The sequence below is a fragment of the Lutra lutra genome, chromosome 9, assembly GCF_902655055.1.
Source record: "Lutra lutra chromosome 9, mLutLut1.2, whole genome shotgun sequence".
NCBI lineage: Eukaryota > Metazoa > Chordata > Mammalia > Carnivora > Mustelidae > Lutra > Lutra lutra.
In genome coordinates, this window is record NC_062286.1 from 100,178,149 (window position 1) to 100,199,858 (window position 21,710).

The following is a 21,710-nucleotide window of genomic DNA, read 5'->3' on the forward strand; positions in this document are numbered from 1 at the left end:
AGTGGAGGTGATAAGGAATTAAGGTGATAACACATTGATCACTTAATGCAGTGCCTGGCACCGATACAAATGTGCCCAAGATGTCACCTCACCCTTATCACTGAGCTGACCTCCCCTTTCCCAGTTAACTTTCAAATGTCGACTTTTTTTTTTTTTTTGAGAATGATAAATATCCAGGCAAATGGGGATCCACTGGGGTTGTCTCTCCAATGGTGGGCTTGAAGAGAAACAGACCCACTGGAGAAGAGAGGATGGCATCACACATCTGGTTGGCCATAGAACCAGGAATCCTCAGCATTCTCTGAGCCTCCAATGGCCTCCCACTACCCCCATGTCCCCAGCCTGCCCACTGCACACCATTGTCTGGCCACATACTCATATTCCTTTAGACTTAGGAGAAAAGATGATGCCATTGGGAATACAAGTGGGTAGCCTTCCTTCTTCCCTCAACTGTTTCTCCTCTTGAATCTATTTACTGACCCATTAGGCTATAGCCTGGAAAGACACTGATAGAAAACCCTTTGTTTCATGAGCAGTCCTATATTTATGTCTTTGGTCACTGTCCCTACAGTGATGTCACAGAACCACCTCCAGCATGAGGATCATCAATGAGCCTGGAGGAGTCTGCAGTCACAGATCTTAAGACAGGGGAAGAAACTAAATCCTCTGGAAATCCCAGCTTTATGAGTCTTTGGACCCAATTTGGAGAGTGTCATCCCTCACCTAAACCCACTCTTCCATTAGACAGATCCAGCCAGCATGGGTAGGCAGTTCTCAGACTCAGATTATGTGAGGAGGACAAGCAAAGTCCTGTCTCCAGGCTAGAAGTCCATGCTCTGGCTAGCTCCTGTGCCTGACCAGCTTTTTCACAATATCTATCACTGACCACCATGCTCTGGCCCCATAGGCCTGATCTTCTGTTCCTGGAACTCATCCTGCTCTGCCAGCCACAGGGCATTTACACAGGTTATTTCCTCTGCCTGGAATGGCCTCATCTCTGCCCCATCTCAATTACCGCCTAATCACTCCTCTGATCTCATTCCTCAGGAAACCTGCCCTGACCCCCATTCCATCCATGAGAATGCCCTCAGCTTTTCCTTATGAGCCCTCACCACCACAATGTGTAGCCAGAGGCTACACTGGAAATTCCCTGAGGACAGGAGGTGTTCATGCAGTGCTCACTACAGCATCCTTTACACTCAGTACAAGGGTGAGTAGACTCATTACACAGTAGATGCTCAGTAATGATCACTGAATGAATGGATGCATGCTTAGGGGTTGGGAACATCAACAGGCTGTCCCTTTTCCTCCTGCAAAGAACAGAATTCCAAAGAAAGGACTTGGTCAAAAGGTGAGGTGCAATCCCTGGACTGTCTTCCTAACTCCAGACTTCTCGTCAAACTCCCCTACAGGCCCTTCTGAATCCCACGTCCCAAACCAGCTTGTGCTTTGAAGGCACTCCTAAAGACACCCATATTTGAATGGTATCCTCAAGGCTTTTGAGATTGCTTGCCCATAACAGATTCCAATCCTGCTTCATAACCCTCCAAGGAATCAAACAGACTAGAAAAGCTGGGAGATTCCTTTTTTAAAAACTTTCTTCAGCCACGTTCTTTTCTTTATCAGTGAGGGGGGAGAGAGAGCACAAAAAGCTCTACCCTCTTATTGGCTAAAATCCTGATTAATATATGTGGCTTCCTGGAAAAAAGCATGAACATTTCCAGAAAAATCTACCAGTATCCCCACTTAATCTACTCAAGCTACAAAACAACAACAAGAAAAAAAGGTACTTTGGGATGAAGCATTGCTGATTTGTTCTTCAAGGGAAAAATCTTCCTCAGCAGGAAATGTTCCAGAGGCTGCCAGACAGAGACATGGAAATAACCATTATTCAACTGCCTCAGGGGGCTGAGCAGCCCTCCACCCTGGTATTTTCTGCAACTCCTCTCCTTGCCCCCGTCTCCAGGGCCACCCCAGGTTCCTCCCCCACCAAAGCCATGGGAACATCCCCAAGGACCTCCCTCCCAGCCAGTTTCACTGGTCGCCTGCAAATCTTGTCCTGGGCTTCAGGAGCCCCCAGGCTGTTTTCAAGAGTTGACTAAACATCAACTTAATTATACTGCTGGGCTATATAAATATTGCACTCCACAAAATGGTACAAAGCAGATATTTTTAGGAGGTCACAGATGTTTCTTGTGATTAGCCAAGACACAGGTCTGGAAGAATTTTTTTTCCCCTAAAGAAAAGTAAAAAAGAGGATCTTTGACAGCTGTTTGTGGGTACTTCATGGGCCAGCATGGACACTGGGCAGAATTCCTTCCAGCTGTAAGTTTCCCTCTGAAATGTAGCAAGTGGGGTCCAAAGTCCATGGAGCAGGTCGGACACCACGTGAATCATACTGGAACAGTCTCAACTCTGCCCGATCTCAAGTTACCTCACACACGCAACCCCAGCATGCGCTGTTTCTGTACCTCTGGACTTGTCTTGTCCCCGGATTCATGCCGCAGACCTTCAGAAAGCACCTACTGCGTGCAAGATGCTCTGCTATGGCTGTCACCAAAGTGACAGAAAGAGACTTCCAGTCACACAAATCTACAAGAAGGCTCACAGCAGCACTGTTGGAAATAGCCCCCAAATGGAAACAATCCAAATACAATGAAACACCGTTCAATGGTAAAATGAAACCATAACTGCACAGGAAAATGCGCAGGAGTCTCAGACACAGAATGCAGAGTGGAAGAAGCCATTTATATAAGCACAAAAATAGGCAACACGAAAATTTATGATGTTAAAGTCATAAATAATATAAAATATTATTATATTTTATATATATAATGTATATATAAAAAAAGTAAAAAGTCAGAACAGTGGCTGTCCTCAAGGAGGGAGGGCATGGCATGAGAGGGGGTTCCTGGGTGTTGGGCGTATCCTATTTCCCAAGCCAGGTGCTGGTTACAGGGGTTTGCTCCACTTGGGAACATTTGTTGAGCTGCACACCTAGGGTTTATAGGCTTTCCTCCATCAAAAAGTGTATTTTAAAAAATAAATGAACATGCCTGAGTTCCCATAGTTAGGAAGTGGCCGGGACGAGACCCAGCCCCAGGCAGTCTGGTCCCAGAGTCCAGCCTCTTATTCCCAACAGATCAGAGCCCACTGGGGTGGCCAGATTCATCACCTGCTATGGTCTGTGTTTGGGTCTCTCTATTACTCCAGCTGACTTCCAACTGCCTGAGAGCTTTCGTGGGTGCCTGGAGCTCACTCTGCCCCTGGTCCAGGAGCAGCTCTCCACCAAAGGCTGATGGGATTTGGTTTAAAAATTCCATAGCCTCTCTTTGGTGGGGTGACTACTGCATCTCCTTGAACATCCCCATGGGTCCCCTTACAAACAGGAGTCTCCTGCCTTCCTGTCCAGTCCCTGATAGGTGTTTTCCGGGGCTACTTCCCAGGTAAGCTGCTGCCACTTGAACCTTTGCACTGTGGTCTGTTTCCAAACCATCAAATTCAGGCAGTCCCTTCTCAGAACTTCTCTGGCCACCCAGCTCCCCTTGGCCACATTACCCACTTTCTCCCTTTTGGTTGTATAGTTGACCCTTCAACAACATGGGGGTTGGGGGCACTGACTCCCCCCTCATGTAGTCAAAAGTCTACATATAACTTTTCACTCCCCCCAAAACTTAACTACTACTAGTTCTGCTGACCAGAAGCCTTCCAAATAACATAAACAGTTAGTGAACACATATTTTGTAGATTATATGTATTATATCCTTATTCTTACAATAAAATAAGCTAGAGAAAAGAAAATGTTATTAAGAAAATCTTGAGAAAAGAAAATACAACCAGGTGGTGGGTATCGGAGAGGGCACGGATTGCGTGGAGCACTGGGTGTGGTGCAAAAACAATGAATACTGTTATCCTGAAAAGAAATTTAAAAAAATTTAAAAAAAGAAAATACATTCACAAGTACTGTACTGCATTTATTTAAAAAAAAAATCCACATGTAAGTGGACCCATGCAATTCAAAACTGTGTTGATCAAAAGTCAACTGTACTCACTTTCTGAAATCATTTTGCTTGGTTATTCATTTATGTTTATTGTTTGTCTCCCTACCACCCTCATATGTCCCCCATCTGAAAAATGAAAGCCTGGGAGAAGAGGAACCTCAGCTTGCCACTGTCCCCCTCTAGCACCTAGAACCAGCAGTGATTTCCAGAATGTTCAGTAACAAGTACAGTAAAGAAGAAACCCATCAGGACGCCTACGTGGCCCAGTTAGTTAGGCATCTGACTCTTGGCATCGGCTCAGGGCCATGAGATAGAGCCCTGAGTCAAGCCCCACATGGAGCCCCTCTTTGTGGAATATGCTTGAGATTCTCTCTCTCTCCCTCTGCTCCTCTCATTCATGCTCTCTGTCTGTCTGTCTGTCTGTCTGTCTCTGTCTCTCTAAATAAATAAATCAAGAAGAAGAGAAAGAGGAGGAGGAGGATGAACCCAGAGAACAGGGTCTGACCAATAGGAACGAATCCTGGTCTCATAAACAATGGGTGTTACCAGCTTAACATCATTAGTGTCTAACACATGATAAATGCTCAACAAATATTTATGAGATTAATGAATTAGTCAGTCTATGAACAAATGAAATCTGGCAGCTCATTGCTAAAAATCCAAAACCTGCCCTTATTTAAACTCCCCAGAACAGAAACCTTGCCCTTGTTGCTGATGCTTTCCTGGATCTCATGCCTAAACACAGGTGAACAGACCTAACTTGGGAGCTGAGACTGCCATTTGCCCTCTGGGGAGTGAGGAAATCAGCTGCAAAACAATGGGGGCCCTAAATGTTGCTCCAGGTCCCAGAATTAGTCTTGTCTGCACCCCAGCATGAGTAATCAGAGAAACGAAACCTCTATGGGGGTCATGAGCCATTTGCCCCATCCCATCTAGGCCTGGTATACAACCAAGCTTTTTCGGAGCTGAAGAGGTAGCAACCCCCCGGGAAGCTCTTTTAGCCCAAGCCCTGACATAACTCCTTCCACCAGCCCAGCCGCAGCGTTCTTTCAGCCTCTCTGAGCTCCAGGTTCCAGCCCTGAGGATTGTTTTCCAGTGTGGTGTTGTCTGCTTGGGTGGAGAGGAAGCACTTCATCCTCCCACTGCATCTCAGTGCTGAGCATGGAGCCCCCTCATCGCAGACGCACCATAAAATTATGCTGAATGAATGAGCTGTTCAGTCAATGAAATGACAGCATTTCAATACAAGACTATCTTAAGTCACAGCTCACGGGCCTTGCACTCAACACTTCCCCCATACTACCTGCCAAATCAGAGAGATGCAAATCCCCTGAGGAGTATAAAGCAGGCTGCGCACAGAAGATGAAGAGCCACTTTCTGAGGATGCCCAGTATATGAGCTCACACCTCTGAGCTGTCCCCTGGAAGGAGTTCCTCATTTCAGCACTAGGTGTCCCATGGTGGTCACTGGGGGCTGGTTTCCCTCCTCCCACCCCTAGGCAGGAAAACAGAAAAACTGGCCAAGTGTGGGGTTTCATGAACAACCACATAAAGAGGGGAGAGACAGTCTCCCAGGAGAGACATTCCTGTGTCTCTAATAGAAAAGTAGTAAAAGTCCCACATCAGAATAGATTTTGTCTCTTTTTGGGCTTTAGGCAAATGAATGAAATAGTCCCAGCTATGGGGATATTCAGGATTCCCCTTCATGGACCTAGGACCGCCCTAGGTCCTACTCTCTTCCACCCCAATCTCTACCTATTGCAGAAGTACCTGATTCTGTAGCTCTGCTGATCTCTACTTTAAAGCTAGGGCTCCCTGCCTCAGATTAGACAACCCTTTTGGTCCTAAGGGAAAAGGTCCAGCAAGGTCTTCAGCATCCCCTCTCAGGAGCCCATCACACCTGGTACTCTCTGGGTGCCCTTGAGCAGACAGGAGGCCAGATGGATGGGAGGGTAGGGAAAAGCCACGAGCAAGGACAGCCTCCAGCCCTTGGGACACTGAGGATTGGCAGGAATTCTTCAACGATGAGGGTAAGTAAATCCCACTTCCAATGGAGAGGGGTCCATTTTGCAACCTTCACCAGTAAAGCTGCCCATTGTGAGCTTTTTCCTAAAGAACATGGGGAAACGTGAAAAGAGTTTCAGTGGGTAAGTGAAGTCAAACCTTTAACCCCACAGGAGGGCACTCTCTGAAGAAGAGATCTTTCTGTAACCTTTCAAAATGCAAGGTGGGGAGCAGCATCTATAGTCAGCTACCATTCTTACAAAAACAAAAAAGTGGAAGGTAGGACATGTACATTAGGGGGATATGTACATATCTGGGAGATGATCCTGGATTATCTGGGTGGGCCCAACACAACCCCTCAAATCCTCTAAAAGGAGGCAGAAAATGAAGGCAGTAGAATTCCGAGAGGCTTGAAGCCTAAGAAGGACCCCACACATCACCACTGGCTTTGCAGACAGAGGAGCCATGTGACCAGGAATGTGAGTGACCTTTGGGAGCTGAAAGTGCATCCTTGACTGAAAACCATCAAGGAAACGTGGGCCTCAGTCCTACAACCACATGGAACTGAATAAGGCCAACACCAAATGAGCTTGGAGGCAATTCTTCCCCCAAGTCCCCAGATGAGAGCCCAGCCTGGCCTACACCTTGATTTTGGCCCTTGTGAGATAAGACTGGAGCAGAGGACCCAGCTGAGCCCACCCAGACTTCTGACCTGCAGAAGCTGTGAGATCATGAATGGGTGTTGTTTTAAGCTGCTCAGCTGTGGTACTCTGTCACACAGCAAAAGAAAATGAACACAGGGTATTTCCATTAAGGGGAAGAGTAAGACCATGTATGGGTGGTGGGGGGAGCTGCAGTCATGAAGGCATACACCAGCAGGGGCTCCAGTCAAACGGGCGCAGCTGAAGGAAACAACAGTGCAGGCTCCAGGAGAGAGGGCCACCAAATTTAGCTGGAGAGTCAAAGAGGCAGCATAGAGGGTGAGGCCCACACCCGTCCAGCCAGCCACCCACCCCCATTCCCTGTTTCCTGAGCTGTTGCCTGGCAGGAGTACAGGCTTAGTGTGACCAAAGCATCCAATTTTGCAAGAGACTCCAAAAATCCAATTTTTACATAAAATAACTTCATTCAAACTCTATAAACACTGTACTGGCCTAACTTGTACAGACCAAGCAACATGCACATGTGTACTTTGAGCCAGATGTGACCTTCTAGGGCATCAACTGAGTGTAAATGAAAAGGCAGAAAGGTGGTCCCCGGAGCACAGCACAAAATCCCCACATGTGGACTTTCTTGGAAGGCAGTAGAGAGCCAGGGAAAGTTGCCCCCTTCCCTCTCATCCAGAAGAGAAAAGGAACTCATTCATATGCGTGGAAAACTCACATGGGCCAGTGACTACACTACACTGGGCATGACCTATTAGGAGCTCCCCAACAACCTGATATCATAAGGGCCACTGGCCTCATTTCTGGGTAAGGCAGCTGAGGTGCAGAGTGGTTCAGTAATTCTCTGTGCTTATAACCTGGGGCTCAAAACCACATTTCTGATTCCAAAATCTGAGTCCTCCCAGCTGTTCCACATGGCATCCCAGCACTGAGTGATTTTGTTGCTATTGAAAGCGGGGGTTGGTGTTGTTTCCTAAGGTCGAGAGTCTTCTCTCAGATGTGAACCAGATCCCTCTCCTTATTCAAGGCTCTTCCAACTTCTACCAAGGTGGCTGCCCACCCTCCACAGCACCTCCCTCACCCATCCCACACACCCCACATCCCAGCCTTTCAGGCAGATTCCATTCCCACTGCTCACTTGTAGCTCAGTCCCTCTGCTTCCCAGTTCCAAATTCCTGAGAAAGTGTTCTCATTGGCATGGGTCATGTTTTGTTTCAAATCAAAGCTGGTCATAAGCCATTGGCCATCTATGGGATGGGCCTCCCTTTGGTCAGATGGCAGCCTAGACGTGACCCTCTGCAACCCTTTCCTGCCTCATACCCTTCTCCATCTCCAACCATATCTGAGCAACTCCCATCTCCAGGCCAATCCCCAAAAGCTAGGGCCAACTCAGGGAACAAGCTTGGGCAAGCCATTTCCCTAACACAGCATCCCAAACACCTGCCCAGCTATGCCTGACATTTATAAATATGGCTCTAATGGAGGTGCCTAAACCAGGCAAGGAAAGTGCTCACAACAGTACTCAGAATCAGTCTGAAGCCTCTGAGATGCCTACCGCTTGGCTGGGCAGGGCCATTGGCAGGAGCACCACACACATCACCTACCTAAGAACCAGGAGAGGAAAGAAACCAAGGAGCGCTCCGCGTCCCTACTCACAAACCCTCAGTAAGGGACCCTCGGTCTCTTCCCTCAGAGGTGAACATGAACTACACAAAAGGCCTCTTTGTTTCTCACTGAGATTTTATTAGCAACAAGCCCTCATTCTGCCTTTTTCTGACAGGGGGACTTTAGGAAGGCCTCCGCAGTAAATCAGTAATGGCTGGGACAGGTAGGCACGTGATGAGGTCAGAGGACTGGTGCTGAGAGACAAGTAGAGCTTTAAATCCTCTTTATAAAGCCTCCACTTTGGTTGAGGGCAGCAGGATTTCCAGTGTTACTGAGTTTGTACTGACACAGAAAAAGCTTCCCATGGGTATATAAAGTATACAATGTGATGTCTTCCCCATATATTCACCTGTGAAGCCATTGGCACAATCAAGATAATAAATCTACCCATCACCCCCAAGCTTCCTCATAGCCATTAATAATCCGCCTCCCAACCCTCTTCCCTCCCCATCCCTGTCTCTTGGCAACCACTGATCCTCCTTCTGTCCCCCCAGTGCACATTTCCTAGTATGTTACATAAATAGAATCACATACTCTGTACTTGGTTTTCTCTGGTTTCTGCCACTCAGCATAATCTGACATTGGTCCGTGCCATTGTATGTACATCAATAATTCATCCCTTTTTTTTTCTTTGCCGAGTAGTGTTCTGGGGTACGACAGAGCATCATCTGTAGGTGAATGGTTCACCCAATCACCTACTGATGGGCATTTGGCTTATTTACAGTCTGGAACTATCACAAATATAACTGCTGTGAACCCTCACGTACACATTTTTGTACTTGTGCATATGCTTTCTTTCCTCCTAGGGAAACACCCAGAATGGAACAGCTGGACAATTTGGTAGGCATGCATTTAGGGCATGGCTGTTTTCAGGAACCTTCCATGTGGGCTTCAGAGTATAAAGGTATACAAGGTAAAGGTCTACACAGATCACAGGGGAACCAGCGTCACAGACACTCACCCATAGAGGTCACATCAGGCTACAGCTGGCTCTATTCCTAGTCCTCCAATGTATGAACAGGGCTCCCAGAAGGGAAAGTCTCCCAGCCTAACGTTTGGTTTTGTAAAATGCTCAGTAAACAAGCTCCTGACACTTCAGAAATGGCACAGAGGATGGGGGAGATTCCAGGAGATCCTTTAAGTCGTGGAAACATCTCATTTAAATAATGGCAACATCTCAGTGGTCTAGAACAGAATAGTTTTTACCAATTCTGAAAGCTGGAGCATGAACTAGGGCAGGGGTTCTCCAGGGGTGGTCCCATCAACATCACCTGGGAACTTGTTAGAAATGCACATTCTCCCCCGCCCAGACCTATAGCACTGAGACCCTGATGTGGAGCCCAGCAATCTGGGCTTTTACCAGTCTTGCATGTGGCGTGATGCATGCTCTAGTTTAAGATTCAGTAGCCTAGAACCTCTTCCAAACCCCTGGATTCTCTTGGAATTATATCTATCCAAAGTCATGATATACCAAGAGCACAACCCCTCTAAGTTCTGCAAATTAAAATCTCAAAGAACCAAGTTACCAACTGGAATGCAAACCAACACAATGATGGTGGGTACTTCTTTCCCCAAAGCGCAAACAAACAAAATTCTCAGGAACTCAATCATGAAAGCATTTAAATCCAAGTGTCAAAACCACCCATTTCTCTATGTGTGGCTTTCAACCTAACATAGTGTAGCATACATGAACCTAAAGAAAGAAAAAGACAAAGATTTTAGGTGAGACACTCCAACACTCTTTACTGCTCTAAAACCCTCACTGAAAATTAATGCATCAGCAGGAAAATTAATCAAACTTGAACGGGAAGAATTTGAGTAAAAATATTGGATATTTTTTGTTTTAATCTTCAGTTTAAGCATGATTTCCGCTCAACATTATAACCGGAGAGAAGTTCTGATCATTTCTTTGGTATTTTACATGCTTAAAATTTAGCCCAGTCTTTGAAAACTCTCTCGAGCTTCTGGCCAAGCAGAACTTTGCCACTCACTTTGAACTTGCCAGCAAGGAAAGCTTTCTGAGGGTTCATTTTGCCCAAAACCAACTCCATAAAGACAGGTTCCGGGATTGTGAAGACAGTGTCAGCTGGGAGCCTGGCAGATCCTGGATACATGTCCCCAGAACCATTCTTCAGATCAATGGTCCACTGCAGAATGGTCTTCCCATCTTTGGTGATGTCCAGCTGAAAGATGGCATTGACTTTCTTTACCAGTTGGGCCCCCATCTCTTTGATGTGATGGCTAATGTCCTCAAACACAGGGAAGCTCTGGAATTCTGACAGCTCCAGAGGGTGTGGCATGGCAGGTTCCCTCGCTGCACCCAGTTCTTTGAACTGGCCGGCCTGAGGCCCAGCCACTGCTTTGATCTTGGGCTGATGGTCAATTCTCTTCCACATCTTACTGTGCTGGTCCTCTTGACCTTGCCGTCTGGTTTGTGAGCAGCTGTGGCCAGACCAATATCCACAAGTCAGATTGTGACATCAAAGGTAAGGCCCAAGCAGGGAATGAGGCTAGTGTGTGTGCTGCAGTCTTATTGGCCAAACAGATACTAAAATGTAACATGGGGTGAGACCTCAGATAGGTAATTGTGAGGCATATCTATACTACCCCCTCAAACCAATCAGGGCTGTTGGTCTCACAGGCCCAGAAGAGTCTGGACCCCATGATGGGAATAAGAGAAAGTGGCCCCAGAGGGGTTTTTTGGTGATATGAGTTCTGTCTTTCCAATGCAGGCCTCTCCCCATAACAATCCTAATTCAGAGCAGTTATTCTGATTCCTTTGAAGGTGTTTAAATCCTTAAGGCAACAGATCATAATGCTAGATTTGGCATTATACAGCCACTGGTGGAAGGGGAAATGTTTTTAGAGAAAAATGGCTGGTTATGAAAGAATCAGTACCAGGACTGGCATCAGAAAGCTTCAGAGGCACAGGGAGAAATCAGGAGATGGAGGGAGAAATATCCCTAAGACCAACAGAGAATGCTGCTGGCCTCAAATGATCATTGCATATAATAACATAACCCTCCCTCTGAGCCACTGTTGTAGGCATTACACATGTATTATCACTTTTAAGCTTCATTACAATCCTCTGAGGAAGGTACTCTTTTTATTCCCATTTTACAGATGGGGAAACTGAGACAAGGAGAAATGAAGTGATTTACCCAAAGTCATACAGCTAATAAGTAGGGTAGCCAGGTTTAAACAGAGGTAGAATGACTCTAGAATACATATATATTTTCCTTTAATTTTTAAATAATGTCAGATTTACAAAAAGGTTATAAAAACACCCAGGTTCCTGTATCACCTGCACCCCACTTCCCCAAAGGTTAATATTTTACATGGCACAGCACAATGATCTATACCAGGAAAGAAATATGGGTACAATACTATTAACTAATCTACAGACCATACTCAAATTTTGCCAATTGTCCCACAAATGTCCCTTTTCTAGTCCTGAATCCACCTTCTGGTCCAGAATCCTGCACTGAATTTAGTTTTTATGTCTCCCTAGTGCTCTCCAGTCTGGGAGTTCTTCAGTCTTTGTCTTTCATGACCTTGATACTTTTGAATACTGGCTAAGTTCCTCTGTAAAATGTCCCTCATTGGGGGCAGTCTGTGTTTTGTTTTGTTTTGTTTTGTTTTCATGATTAGGTTGAGGTTGTGCATTTTGGGCCAAAATACTACAAAGATGACCTTATGCCCTTCTCAGTGCATCATATCAGGGGCTACATGGTATCAGTGTGTCCCATGACTGGTGATGTTGACCTTGGTCACTTGGTCAAAGTTGTATCTACCAGTCTTATCCACTGCAATTACTATTTTTCTTTCTGTAATTAGTAACATATAAGGAGATATGAGACTTTGCCAATATTCTGTTTCATATCATACTTCAGCCCTCTCTTTGCATCCATCAGTGTGAAATGTACCAAATGGCCATTTTCCACCCCCATCACTCCCTTTAGATTTAACGACTGGAATTTTGCTTAAGAAGAGCTGCCCCTCATGTGCACCCAAATGTTTATAGCAGCAATGTACACAATAGCCAAACTATGGAAAGAGCTTAGATGTCCACCAACAGAAAAATGGATAAAGAAAATGTGGTATATGTATATAATGGAATAGTATGCAGGGCGCCTGGGTGGCTCTGTTGTTAAGCATCTGCCTTCAGCTCAGGTCATAATCCCAGGGCCCTGGGATCAAGCCCCACATCAGGCTCCCTGCTCAGCATGAAACCAGCTGCTCCCTCTCTCATTCCCCCTGCTTGTGTTCCCTCTCTTGAGGTGTCTCTCTCTGTCAAATACATAAATAAAATCTTTTTTTTTTTTTAAGGAATGCTAGGTAGCCATCAAAAAAAACAAAATCTTGCCATTTGCAATGACGTGGATAGAACTAGAGGGTTTTATGCTAAGTGAAATAAGTCAGCCAGAGAAAGACAATTATCATATGATCTCACTGATATGAGGAATATGAGAAACAAGACAAAAGATCATAGGGGAAGAGAGGGAAAAATGAAACAAGACGAATCCAGAAAGGGAGACAAACCCTAAGAGACTCAATCTCAGGAAACAAACTGCAGGTTGCTGGAGGCGAGGGGGGGTGGGGGATGGGGTATCTGGGTGATGGACATTGGGGAGGGTATGTGCTATAGGGGAGTGATGGGTGTAAGACTGATGAATCACAGACCTATCCCCCTGAAACAAATATTACATTATATGTTAATTAAAAAAAAAAAAAGAAGAGCTGCCCCTTCTCCCCCATTTCTTTATTTGTTCAAATATGTCTTTATCTCAGTAGGGACTTGTGAATATTTATTTTATTCTGTGGGTCATAATCTATTCTTGTCATTAGGTATTTTCTTGCTCAAACTGTCCCAGGTTTGGCCATTGGGAGCTCCATCAAGTGAGTGACTATGACCTTTCATAACCATGCTGCTCTTATATTCAAGTGAAGCTACATTAAATAGAGTTGATTGTAGCTTTGTTCTCTCGGGAAGGAATGCAGAAAATTAAAAAAAAAATGATTTGGTATATTTTCTTTGGTATATGATAGATAAGCAACATTTTAACTGCTCAACATGGAGCAGTTAAACAAAACCCAGCAGCTCCCAAAACCAAGACTTTAACCTGAGGCCACCTGGTATGGACATCTGCACAGAGAATTTTAAACAAAGAGGTGAGTGAATACTCCGTAAGATTGCTGTGAGCCACCAACAGTGAACTGAGCCCCCATCACCACCCATCACCCATATATGCTTTTCCTCAGAGCAGGGTTGTTCCTTCTGAATTATTCAGATAGATCTCCAACTAGGCTGCCATTCCTGCCTCAGCATGTCAGAGGAGAACACAATTCCAAGCCCATATTTGTCCCCTTCATGAGTTCCTATCTTTTGTAAGCATTTCTACCATTAAAGGAATTCCAGTATGAATGGCCAGTATACTTGGAAAGGTGCTCAATATCATGAGTCCCTAAGGACAAGCAAATTAAAAATACAGTGAGATACATCTTCCCACCCACGAAAATCATGAATATTGGAAAGACTGACGATGGCAAGTGTTGGCAAAGCTGTTGAGCAACTGGAGCTCCCATGCAGGGTTAGTGGGAGTGCAAAATGCTGCTGCTGTGGAAGACTGCTGGCTAGGGTGGTAAAAGTCAAACACACACTCAGCACACAACCCGTAGGCACTTCTCTTGAGTATTTATGCAAGAGAAATGAAAGGAAAAGAAAGGTAGGACATTATGAGTGTTCCCAGAAGCATCGTCCATCAAAGCAAAACACTAGGAGAAAATCCAAATCTTTGCTTAGGTCCTTCATCTTTTGTTCATCAACAGAAGATCAGATAAGCAAAATGGCATAGTTATAGAATGGAATACTACTTGGCAACAAAAAGAAACAACCTCTTGATTCACTCCACAACGCAGATAAACCTCAGATGCATTATGCCAAAAGAAAGAAACCAGATTCAAATGATGACATACGATTCAATTCATACAGCATTCTAAAAATGGCAGAACTGCAAAAAGAAAAAAAAAGGACCAGTGGATTAGGGGAAGAAATTGAGTTTGTCTAGAAAGGAACACAAAGAATTTCTTTTTGGTAGGAGTGGGAGACAGTGATGGAACTTTTCCTGATTGTGCTGGTGCTTACACAATTGTATGTATTTGTCAGAATCCAGAACTGTATACTAAAAGGGATGCATTTAAGTATGTAAATTATACCTCAACAAACCTGACTTTAAAAACAAAAAGAGGCATGGACAGATCTTCACTGTCACTGGTATGAGTTCTGTCTAAAGCAGAGGGCACAAGCCAAACATGGAATACTGATTCCTTTTTTTTTTTTAATTAGTTCCTATATCTGTCAGTTGCTACTATTGCACTGTGATGCATAATTTTAACTTTTTAATTCATTCTTATATCACTTAACTCTTGCTATATTATGTAGCAAAACAAACAACCTCAAAATTTTAGCAGCATGTAACTAACATTAAATAATTATTTCTCACGTGTCTTTTGGGTGGCTGGGGTCTGCTGCACTGCACTGAGATGGACTAGGCTGCTGTTCTAGATACATGTGTCTCTCACTTTCTGTCTGCAACCAGTAGGCCAGCCAGGCATGTCCCTCCTGTGGTAATGGCAGAAGTAAAAGGGCAGTGAGCAGAAAGGCCCAGGCTTGTCCCTGGCTCAGTGCCACTCCTGCCCATGGACCAGCAGCAAAAAGCAACTCTCAGAGCCAGGTGCAAAGTCAAGAGTTAAGGAGGCACACTCTACCATGGAGGGGACATGACTGGGCAAGAGGCAGGGAGAAGAGAAAAACTGGGACCAACAATGTAATCTGCCATAGCTACTGACACACAAAAAGAGAGATTTCACATTTTAAGATCCAGATCTGTGGCTTTTCTTATTCATGGAAAAATCCATAACCTTGGACCCACATATTTATCTGGCAACAGAAGAAGGAGAGGCAGTTCACTTCAGGCAGGAAGGGCTCCCCACAACTCACCATCATCATTGTCCTAAGGATGACCCCTTTCTAGAGGTCAGGTATTCTGAGGAAATGTTCCAGTATTCCCAAGATCTTTTCCACACTAAATTTCATCAAAAGTTCTGCAAGAATTTGGATAACTTGAGTATTCAAGGATCCTCAAGTTTGTTACCATCTCCATCCCCTCAACATATTTGCTGAGCATTGACTGCGGAAAGCCCTGGGCTGGCACTGTTAAGAACACACACAGATGGAAAGTGGGTGCTGGCAAGGATGTGGAGAGATCCGAACCCTCATGCACTGCTGGTGGGAATGGAGAATGGCGCAGCACTGTGGGAAACAGAATGGCACTTCCTCTGAAAATTAACCCTAGAATTATTATATGACCCAGCAGTTCCATTGCTGGGTACATACCCAAAATAATGAAAGCAGGCACTTGTACAGATATTAGTTCATGTTCATAGCAACATTCTTCACAATAGCTGAGAGATGGAAACAACTCAAGTGTCCATCGACGAATGAATGGATAAACAAAATACAGTATAAAATGAGCAAAGGAAAAAACTGAGATAAATCAAGAAACAGACTCTTTTTTTAATTTTCAGTTTTTTATAAACATATAATATATTTTTATCCCCAGGGGTACAGGTCAGTGAATCACCAGGTTTACACACTTCACAGCAGTCCCATAGCACATACCCTCCCCAATGTCCATAACCCCACCCCCCAAACCCCCTCCCCCCCAGCAACCCTCAGTTTGTTTTGTGAGATTAAGAGTCACTTATGGTTTGTCTCCCTCCCAATCCCATCTTGTTTCATTTATTCTTCTCCTACCCCCTTAACCCCTCATGTTGCATCTCTACTTCCTCATATTAGGGAGATCATATGATAGTTGTCTTTCTCCAACTGACTTATTTTGCTAAGCATGATACCCTCCAGTTCCATCCAAGTTGTCGCAAAGGCAAGATTTCATTTCTTTTGATGGCAGCATAGTATTCCATTGTGTATATATACCACATCTTCTTTATCCATTCATCTGATGATGGACATCTAGGTTCTTTCCATAGTTTGGCTATTGTGGACATTGCTGCTATAAACATTCGGGTGCACGTGCCCCTTCGGATCACTATGTTTGTATCTTTAGGGTAAATACCCAGTAGTGTGATTACTGGGTTCTGGGGTAGCTCTATTTTCAACTTTTTGAGGAATATCCATGCTGTTTTCCATAGTGTTTGCACCAGCCTGCATTCCCACCAACAGTGTTGGAGGGTTCCCCTTTCTCCCCATCCTCACCAGCATCTGTCGTTTCCTGGTTTGTTAGTTTTTGCCATTCTGACTGGTGTGAGGTGATATCTCATTGTGGTTTTGACTTGTATTTCCCTGATGCCAAGTGATGTGGAGTACTTTTTCATGTGTCTGTTGGCCATGTGGGTGTCTTCTTTACAGAAATGTCTGTTCATAGTGTGGAGATTCCTCAATAAACTAAATATAGAACTTCCCTATGACCCTGCAATAGCACTACTGGGTATTTACCCCAAAGATACAGATGTAGTGAAAAGAAGGGCCATCTGTACCCCAATATTTATAGCAGCAATGGCCATGGTTGCCAAACTGTGGAAAGAACCAAAATGCCCTACAACGGACGAGTGGATAGGGAAGATGTGGTCCATATACACTATGTAGTATTATGCCTCCATCAGAAAGGATGAATACCCAACTTTTGTAGCAATATGGACGGGACTGGAAGAGATTATGCTGAGTGAAAGAAGTCAAGCAGAGAGAAGTCAATTATCATATGGTTTCACTTATTTGTGGAGCATAACAAATAGCATGGAGGACAAGGGGAGTTAGAGAGGAGAAGGGAGTTGGGGGAAATTAGAAGGGGAGGTGAACCATGAGAGACTACGGAATCTGAAAAACAATCTGAGGGGTTTGAAGTGGTGGGGGTGGTAGGTTGGGCAAACCAGGTGGTGGGTATTAGAGAGGGCACAGATTGCATGGAGCACTGGGTGTGGTGCAAAAACAAGGAATACTGTTATGCTGAAAATTTAAAAAAATAAATTTAAAAAAAAGAAGGATGCTGTTTAGTCTCCATATATTTGGGTTCTTTCCAAATTTCCTCTTGTGATTGAGTTCTAGCTTCAGAGCACTGTGGTCTGAAAATATGCAGGGTATGATCCCAATCTTTTGATACCGGTTGAGACCTAATTTAGGACCCAGGATGTGATCTATTCTGGAGAATGTTCCATGTGCACTAGAGAAGAATATGTATTCTGTTGCTTTGGGATGGATTGTTCTGAATATATCTCTGATGTCCATCTGGTCCAGTGTGTCATTTAAGGCCTTTATTTCCTTGTTGATCTTTTGCTTGGATGATCTGTCCATTTCAGTGAGGGGAGTGTTAAAGTCTCCTACTATTATTGTATTAGTGTTGATATGTTTCTTTGATTTTGTTATTAATTGGTTTATATAGTTGGCTGCTCCCACGTTAGGGGCATAGATATTTAAAATTGCTAGATCTTCTTGTTGGACAGATCCTTTGAGTATGATATAGTGTACTTCCTCATCTCTTATTATGGTCTTTGGCTTAAAATCTAATTGATCTGATATAAGGATTGCCACCCCTGCTTTCTTCTGATGTTCATTAGCATGGTAAATTTTTTTCCACCCCCTCACTTTAAATCTGGAGGTGTCTTTGGGTCTAAAATGAGTTTCTTATAGGCAACATATAGATGGGTTTTGTTTTTTTTTTTCCAATCTGATGCCCGGTGTCTTTTGATTGGGGTATTTAGCCCATTAACATTCAGGGTAACTATTGAGAGATATTAATTTAGTGCCATTGTATTGCCTTTAAGGTGATTATTCCTGTATATTGTCTCTGTTCCTTTCTGATCTAGTACTTTTAGACTCTCTCTTTGCTTAGAGGACCCCTTTCAATATTTCCTGTAGAGCTGGTTTTGTGTTTGCAAATTCTTTCAGTTTTTGTTTGTCCTGAAAGCTTTTTATCTCTCCTTCTATTTTCAATGATAGCCGAGCTGGATATAGTATTCTTGGCTGCATGTTTTTCTCATTTAGTGCTCTGAATATATCATGCCAGTTCTTTCTGGCCTACCAGGTCTCTGTGGATAAGTCTGCTGCCAATCTAATATTTTTACCATTGTATGTTACAGACTTCTTTTCCCCGGCTGCTTTCAGGATTTTCTCTTTGCCACTAAGACTTGTAAATTTTACTATTAGGTGACAGGGTGTGGACCTATTCTTGTTGATTTTGAGGGGGGTTCTCTACACCTCCTGGATTTTGATGCTTGTCCCCTTTGCCATATTAGGGAAATTCTCTCCAATAATTCTCTCCAATATACCTTCTGCTCCCCTCTCTCTTTTTTCTTCTTCTGGAATCCCAATTATTCTAATGTTGTTTCTTCTTATGGTGTCACTTATCTCTCAAATTCTCCCCTCATGGTCCAGTAGCTGTTTGTCCCTCTTTTGCTCAGCTTCTTTATTCTCTGTCATTTGGTTTTCTATATAGCTAATTCTTTCTTCTGCCTCATTTATCCTAGCAGTGAGAGCCTCCATTTTTTATTGCACCTCATTAATAGCTTTTTTTTTTTTTCAACTTGGTTAGATTTTAGTTCTTTTATCTCCAGAAAGGGCTTTTATATCTCCCGAGAGGGTTTCTCTAATATCTTCCATGCCTTTTTCGAGCCCGGCTAGAACCTTGAGAATCGTCATTCTGAACTCTAGATCTGACATATTACCAATGTCTGTATTGATTAGGTCCCTAGCCTTTGGTACTGCCTCTTGTTCTTTTTTTTTTTTTTTTTTTTTTTTTGTGGTGAATTTTTCCGCCTTGTCATTTTGTCCAGATAAGAGTATATGAAGGAGCAAGTAAAATAATAAAAGGGTGGCAAAGACCCCAGGAAAATACGCTTTAACCAAATCAGAAGAGATCCCAAATCATGTTGAGGGAGAAAGGGGATAAAAAGAGGTTCAGAAAAAAAAAATAAAAAATGTAAACGAATAAAGAAAAAAATGTAAAAAAGAAATTATATATATATATATATATATATATATATATATATATATTAGATTTTTAATCTAATTTTCTTTTTTATATATATTAGATAAACTAGTTTAAAAACATTAAAAAAGAAAAGGGTAAAAGTTAAAAAAATGAGAAGAGGAAAAAAATTGAAAAAAAAATTAAATTAACTGCAAGACTAAAGAATCATGGGGCAAAATTGTGAGTTCCTTGCTTTGCTTTCTCCTCCTCTGGAATTCCACTGCTCTCCTTGGTATTGAACCTGTGCTCCTTGGTAGGTGAACTTGGCCCTGGCTGGATTTCTTGTTGATCTTCTGGGGGAGGAGCCTGTTGTAGTGATTCTCAAGTGTCTTTGCCCCAGGTGGAATTGCACTGCCCTTACCAGGGGCCGGGCTGAGTAATCCACTCGGGTTTGCTTTCAAGAGCTTTTGTTCCCTGAGTGCTTTCCTTAGAGTTCTGGAGGACGGGAATGAAAATGGTGGCCTCCCAGTCTCCGGCCCGGAGGAGCTGAGATCTCGGGGCCCCACTCCTCAGCGTGCCCTCAGAGAATATCGCCCAATTACTCCTGTCTCCCTGGCCTCCAGCCGTGCTCTGAGCTGACCGAGCCTGCGACCGGTTCATGGTAACCCCGAGCTGAGAGCTCACTCCTCGGCTCTGTCTCTGTAGCCGGCTTCCCTGTTCTAATACCTGTAAGCTCTTTGACACTCAGACACCCCCAATCCTTCTGTGACCCTGCAGGACCTGAGGCCACGCTGACCCCGCGTGGGCTTCACCCCGGTTTAGCCTCTGGAGTGATGTCCCTCGGCGGAACAGACTTTTAAAAGTCCTGACTTTGTGCTCAGTTGCTCTACCACTTGCCAGGAGCCGGTCCCTCCCCCCACTGTCTATCTTCCCGTCGCTTTGGATTCACTTCTCCGCCAGTCCTACCTTTCAGAAAGTGGTTGGTTTTCTGTTTCTAGAATTGCTGTTCTTCTCTTCGATTTCCCATTGGATTTGTAGGTGTTTGCAATCTTTAGATAAGCTATGTAGCTGATCTCCTGCTACCTGATGTAGTCTCAGCCTGCTACTTCTCTGCCATCTTGACTCCTCCCTTGAATTTTCTGCCTCTAGGTTTGTGTATCCTGCCCTCTATTTCCATCCAAACTCTGCCCTTCCTTCACACCTCAGTTTAAACCACTTTGGTTTCTCCCCGTGCATTTAAATCTGCAAAAACAGCTAACTGGATACACTTCAGGCACTGGGGGTCAGACACATGCTAAACTGGAGGCAGGTGCACAGGTGTATCCCAAATCAAGCATGAGCAGAAAACACTTTACCAAGACTATGGGGTCAGTGGGAACATCCAATAAACAGCATTTCTCTTCCCCATCTGAATTCTAAAGAAATTGAGAACTAAGACAAGAAATCCCAGATGGAAACCAAAATTTTACTGTTAAGTGATAACTGAGGAAGCAGGGCACCTGGTTGGCTCAGTTGAAAGAGCACCTGACTCTCAATCTTGGGGTTGTGAGTTTGAGTCCCATGTTGGGTGTAGAGATTACTTAAATAAATAAAAGTTAAGTGATAACTGAGGGAAATGTAGTTGAAGGGAAAGTACTTTATATGAGGCTCTAGTGGACTTGCCAACTATATCCCAAGATGCAACGCAGAGCTATCCAACTACTATCAGCCCCCATCCTGGGAGGCCTTTGCCTACGAGGTTAGTAGTAAGGGGCCCACCAAGGGAAAGTTCTGGACATGGAAGAGCTCAGTTCATACTTCCCAGATCAACCATCCAAAAAAGTCATCACAAACATCTTGATAAAAACTGTCAACAAAGTAGTTTAAGAGGGAACATACTTCAAAATAATAAAAAGCCTTACATGAAAAACCCACAGTGAACTTCTACTCAATGGGAAAAAAACGAAGGTTTTCCCCCTTTGTTTAAGGTCAGGAACAAGACAAGGATATTGACTCTTACCATTTCTATTCAACATAGTACTGGAAGTCCTAGCCACAGTGGTCAGAGAGCAAAAAGAAATAAAAGGCATCCAAATTGGTAAGGAAAGAGTAAAAGTTTCATTATTTGCAGATGACATGATACTATATAGAGAAAAACCTTAAAAACTCCACCAAAAAACTTGCTAGAACTGATAAACAAATTCAGTAGGGCAGGATCCAAAATCAATGTACAGAAATCTGTTGCATTTCTGTACATTAATACTGAAGCAGCAGAAAGAGAAATTAAGAAAGCAATCCCATTTACAGTTGCATCAAAAATAATAAAACACCTCGGAATAAAATTAATCAAAGAGATGAAAGACCTGTCCTCTGAAAACTATAAAACATCAATGAAAGAAATTAAAGACCACACAA

The 21,710-nt window shown here is 43.8% G+C and overlaps 1 protein-coding gene across 4 annotated transcripts in view; it reads right to left on the reverse strand.

Moving 5' to 3' along the window:
* Positions 1–10,057: 10,057 nt before the first annotated feature.
* Positions 10,058–21,710, reverse strand: part of SCP2D1 (SCP2 sterol binding domain containing 1) — a 42,252-nt gene continuing 30,599 nt past the window's right edge. For 3 of the 4 annotated variants that reach the window (XM_047747209.1, XM_047747211.1, XM_047747210.1), the window contains 2 exons: positions 14,838–14,956; positions 10,058–10,776 (listed from right to left, as the gene is read on the reverse strand). In XM_047747209.1, the coding sequence (XP_047603165.1) occupies positions 10,260–10,776; positions 14,838–14,905 (585 nt within the window). In that variant the 5' untranslated portion in view covers positions 14,906–14,956 and the 3' untranslated portion in view covers positions 10,058–10,259. The remainder of the gene's footprint in view (positions 10,777–14,837; positions 14,957–21,710) is intronic. The other variant, XM_047747212.1, reaches the window with a different exon arrangement.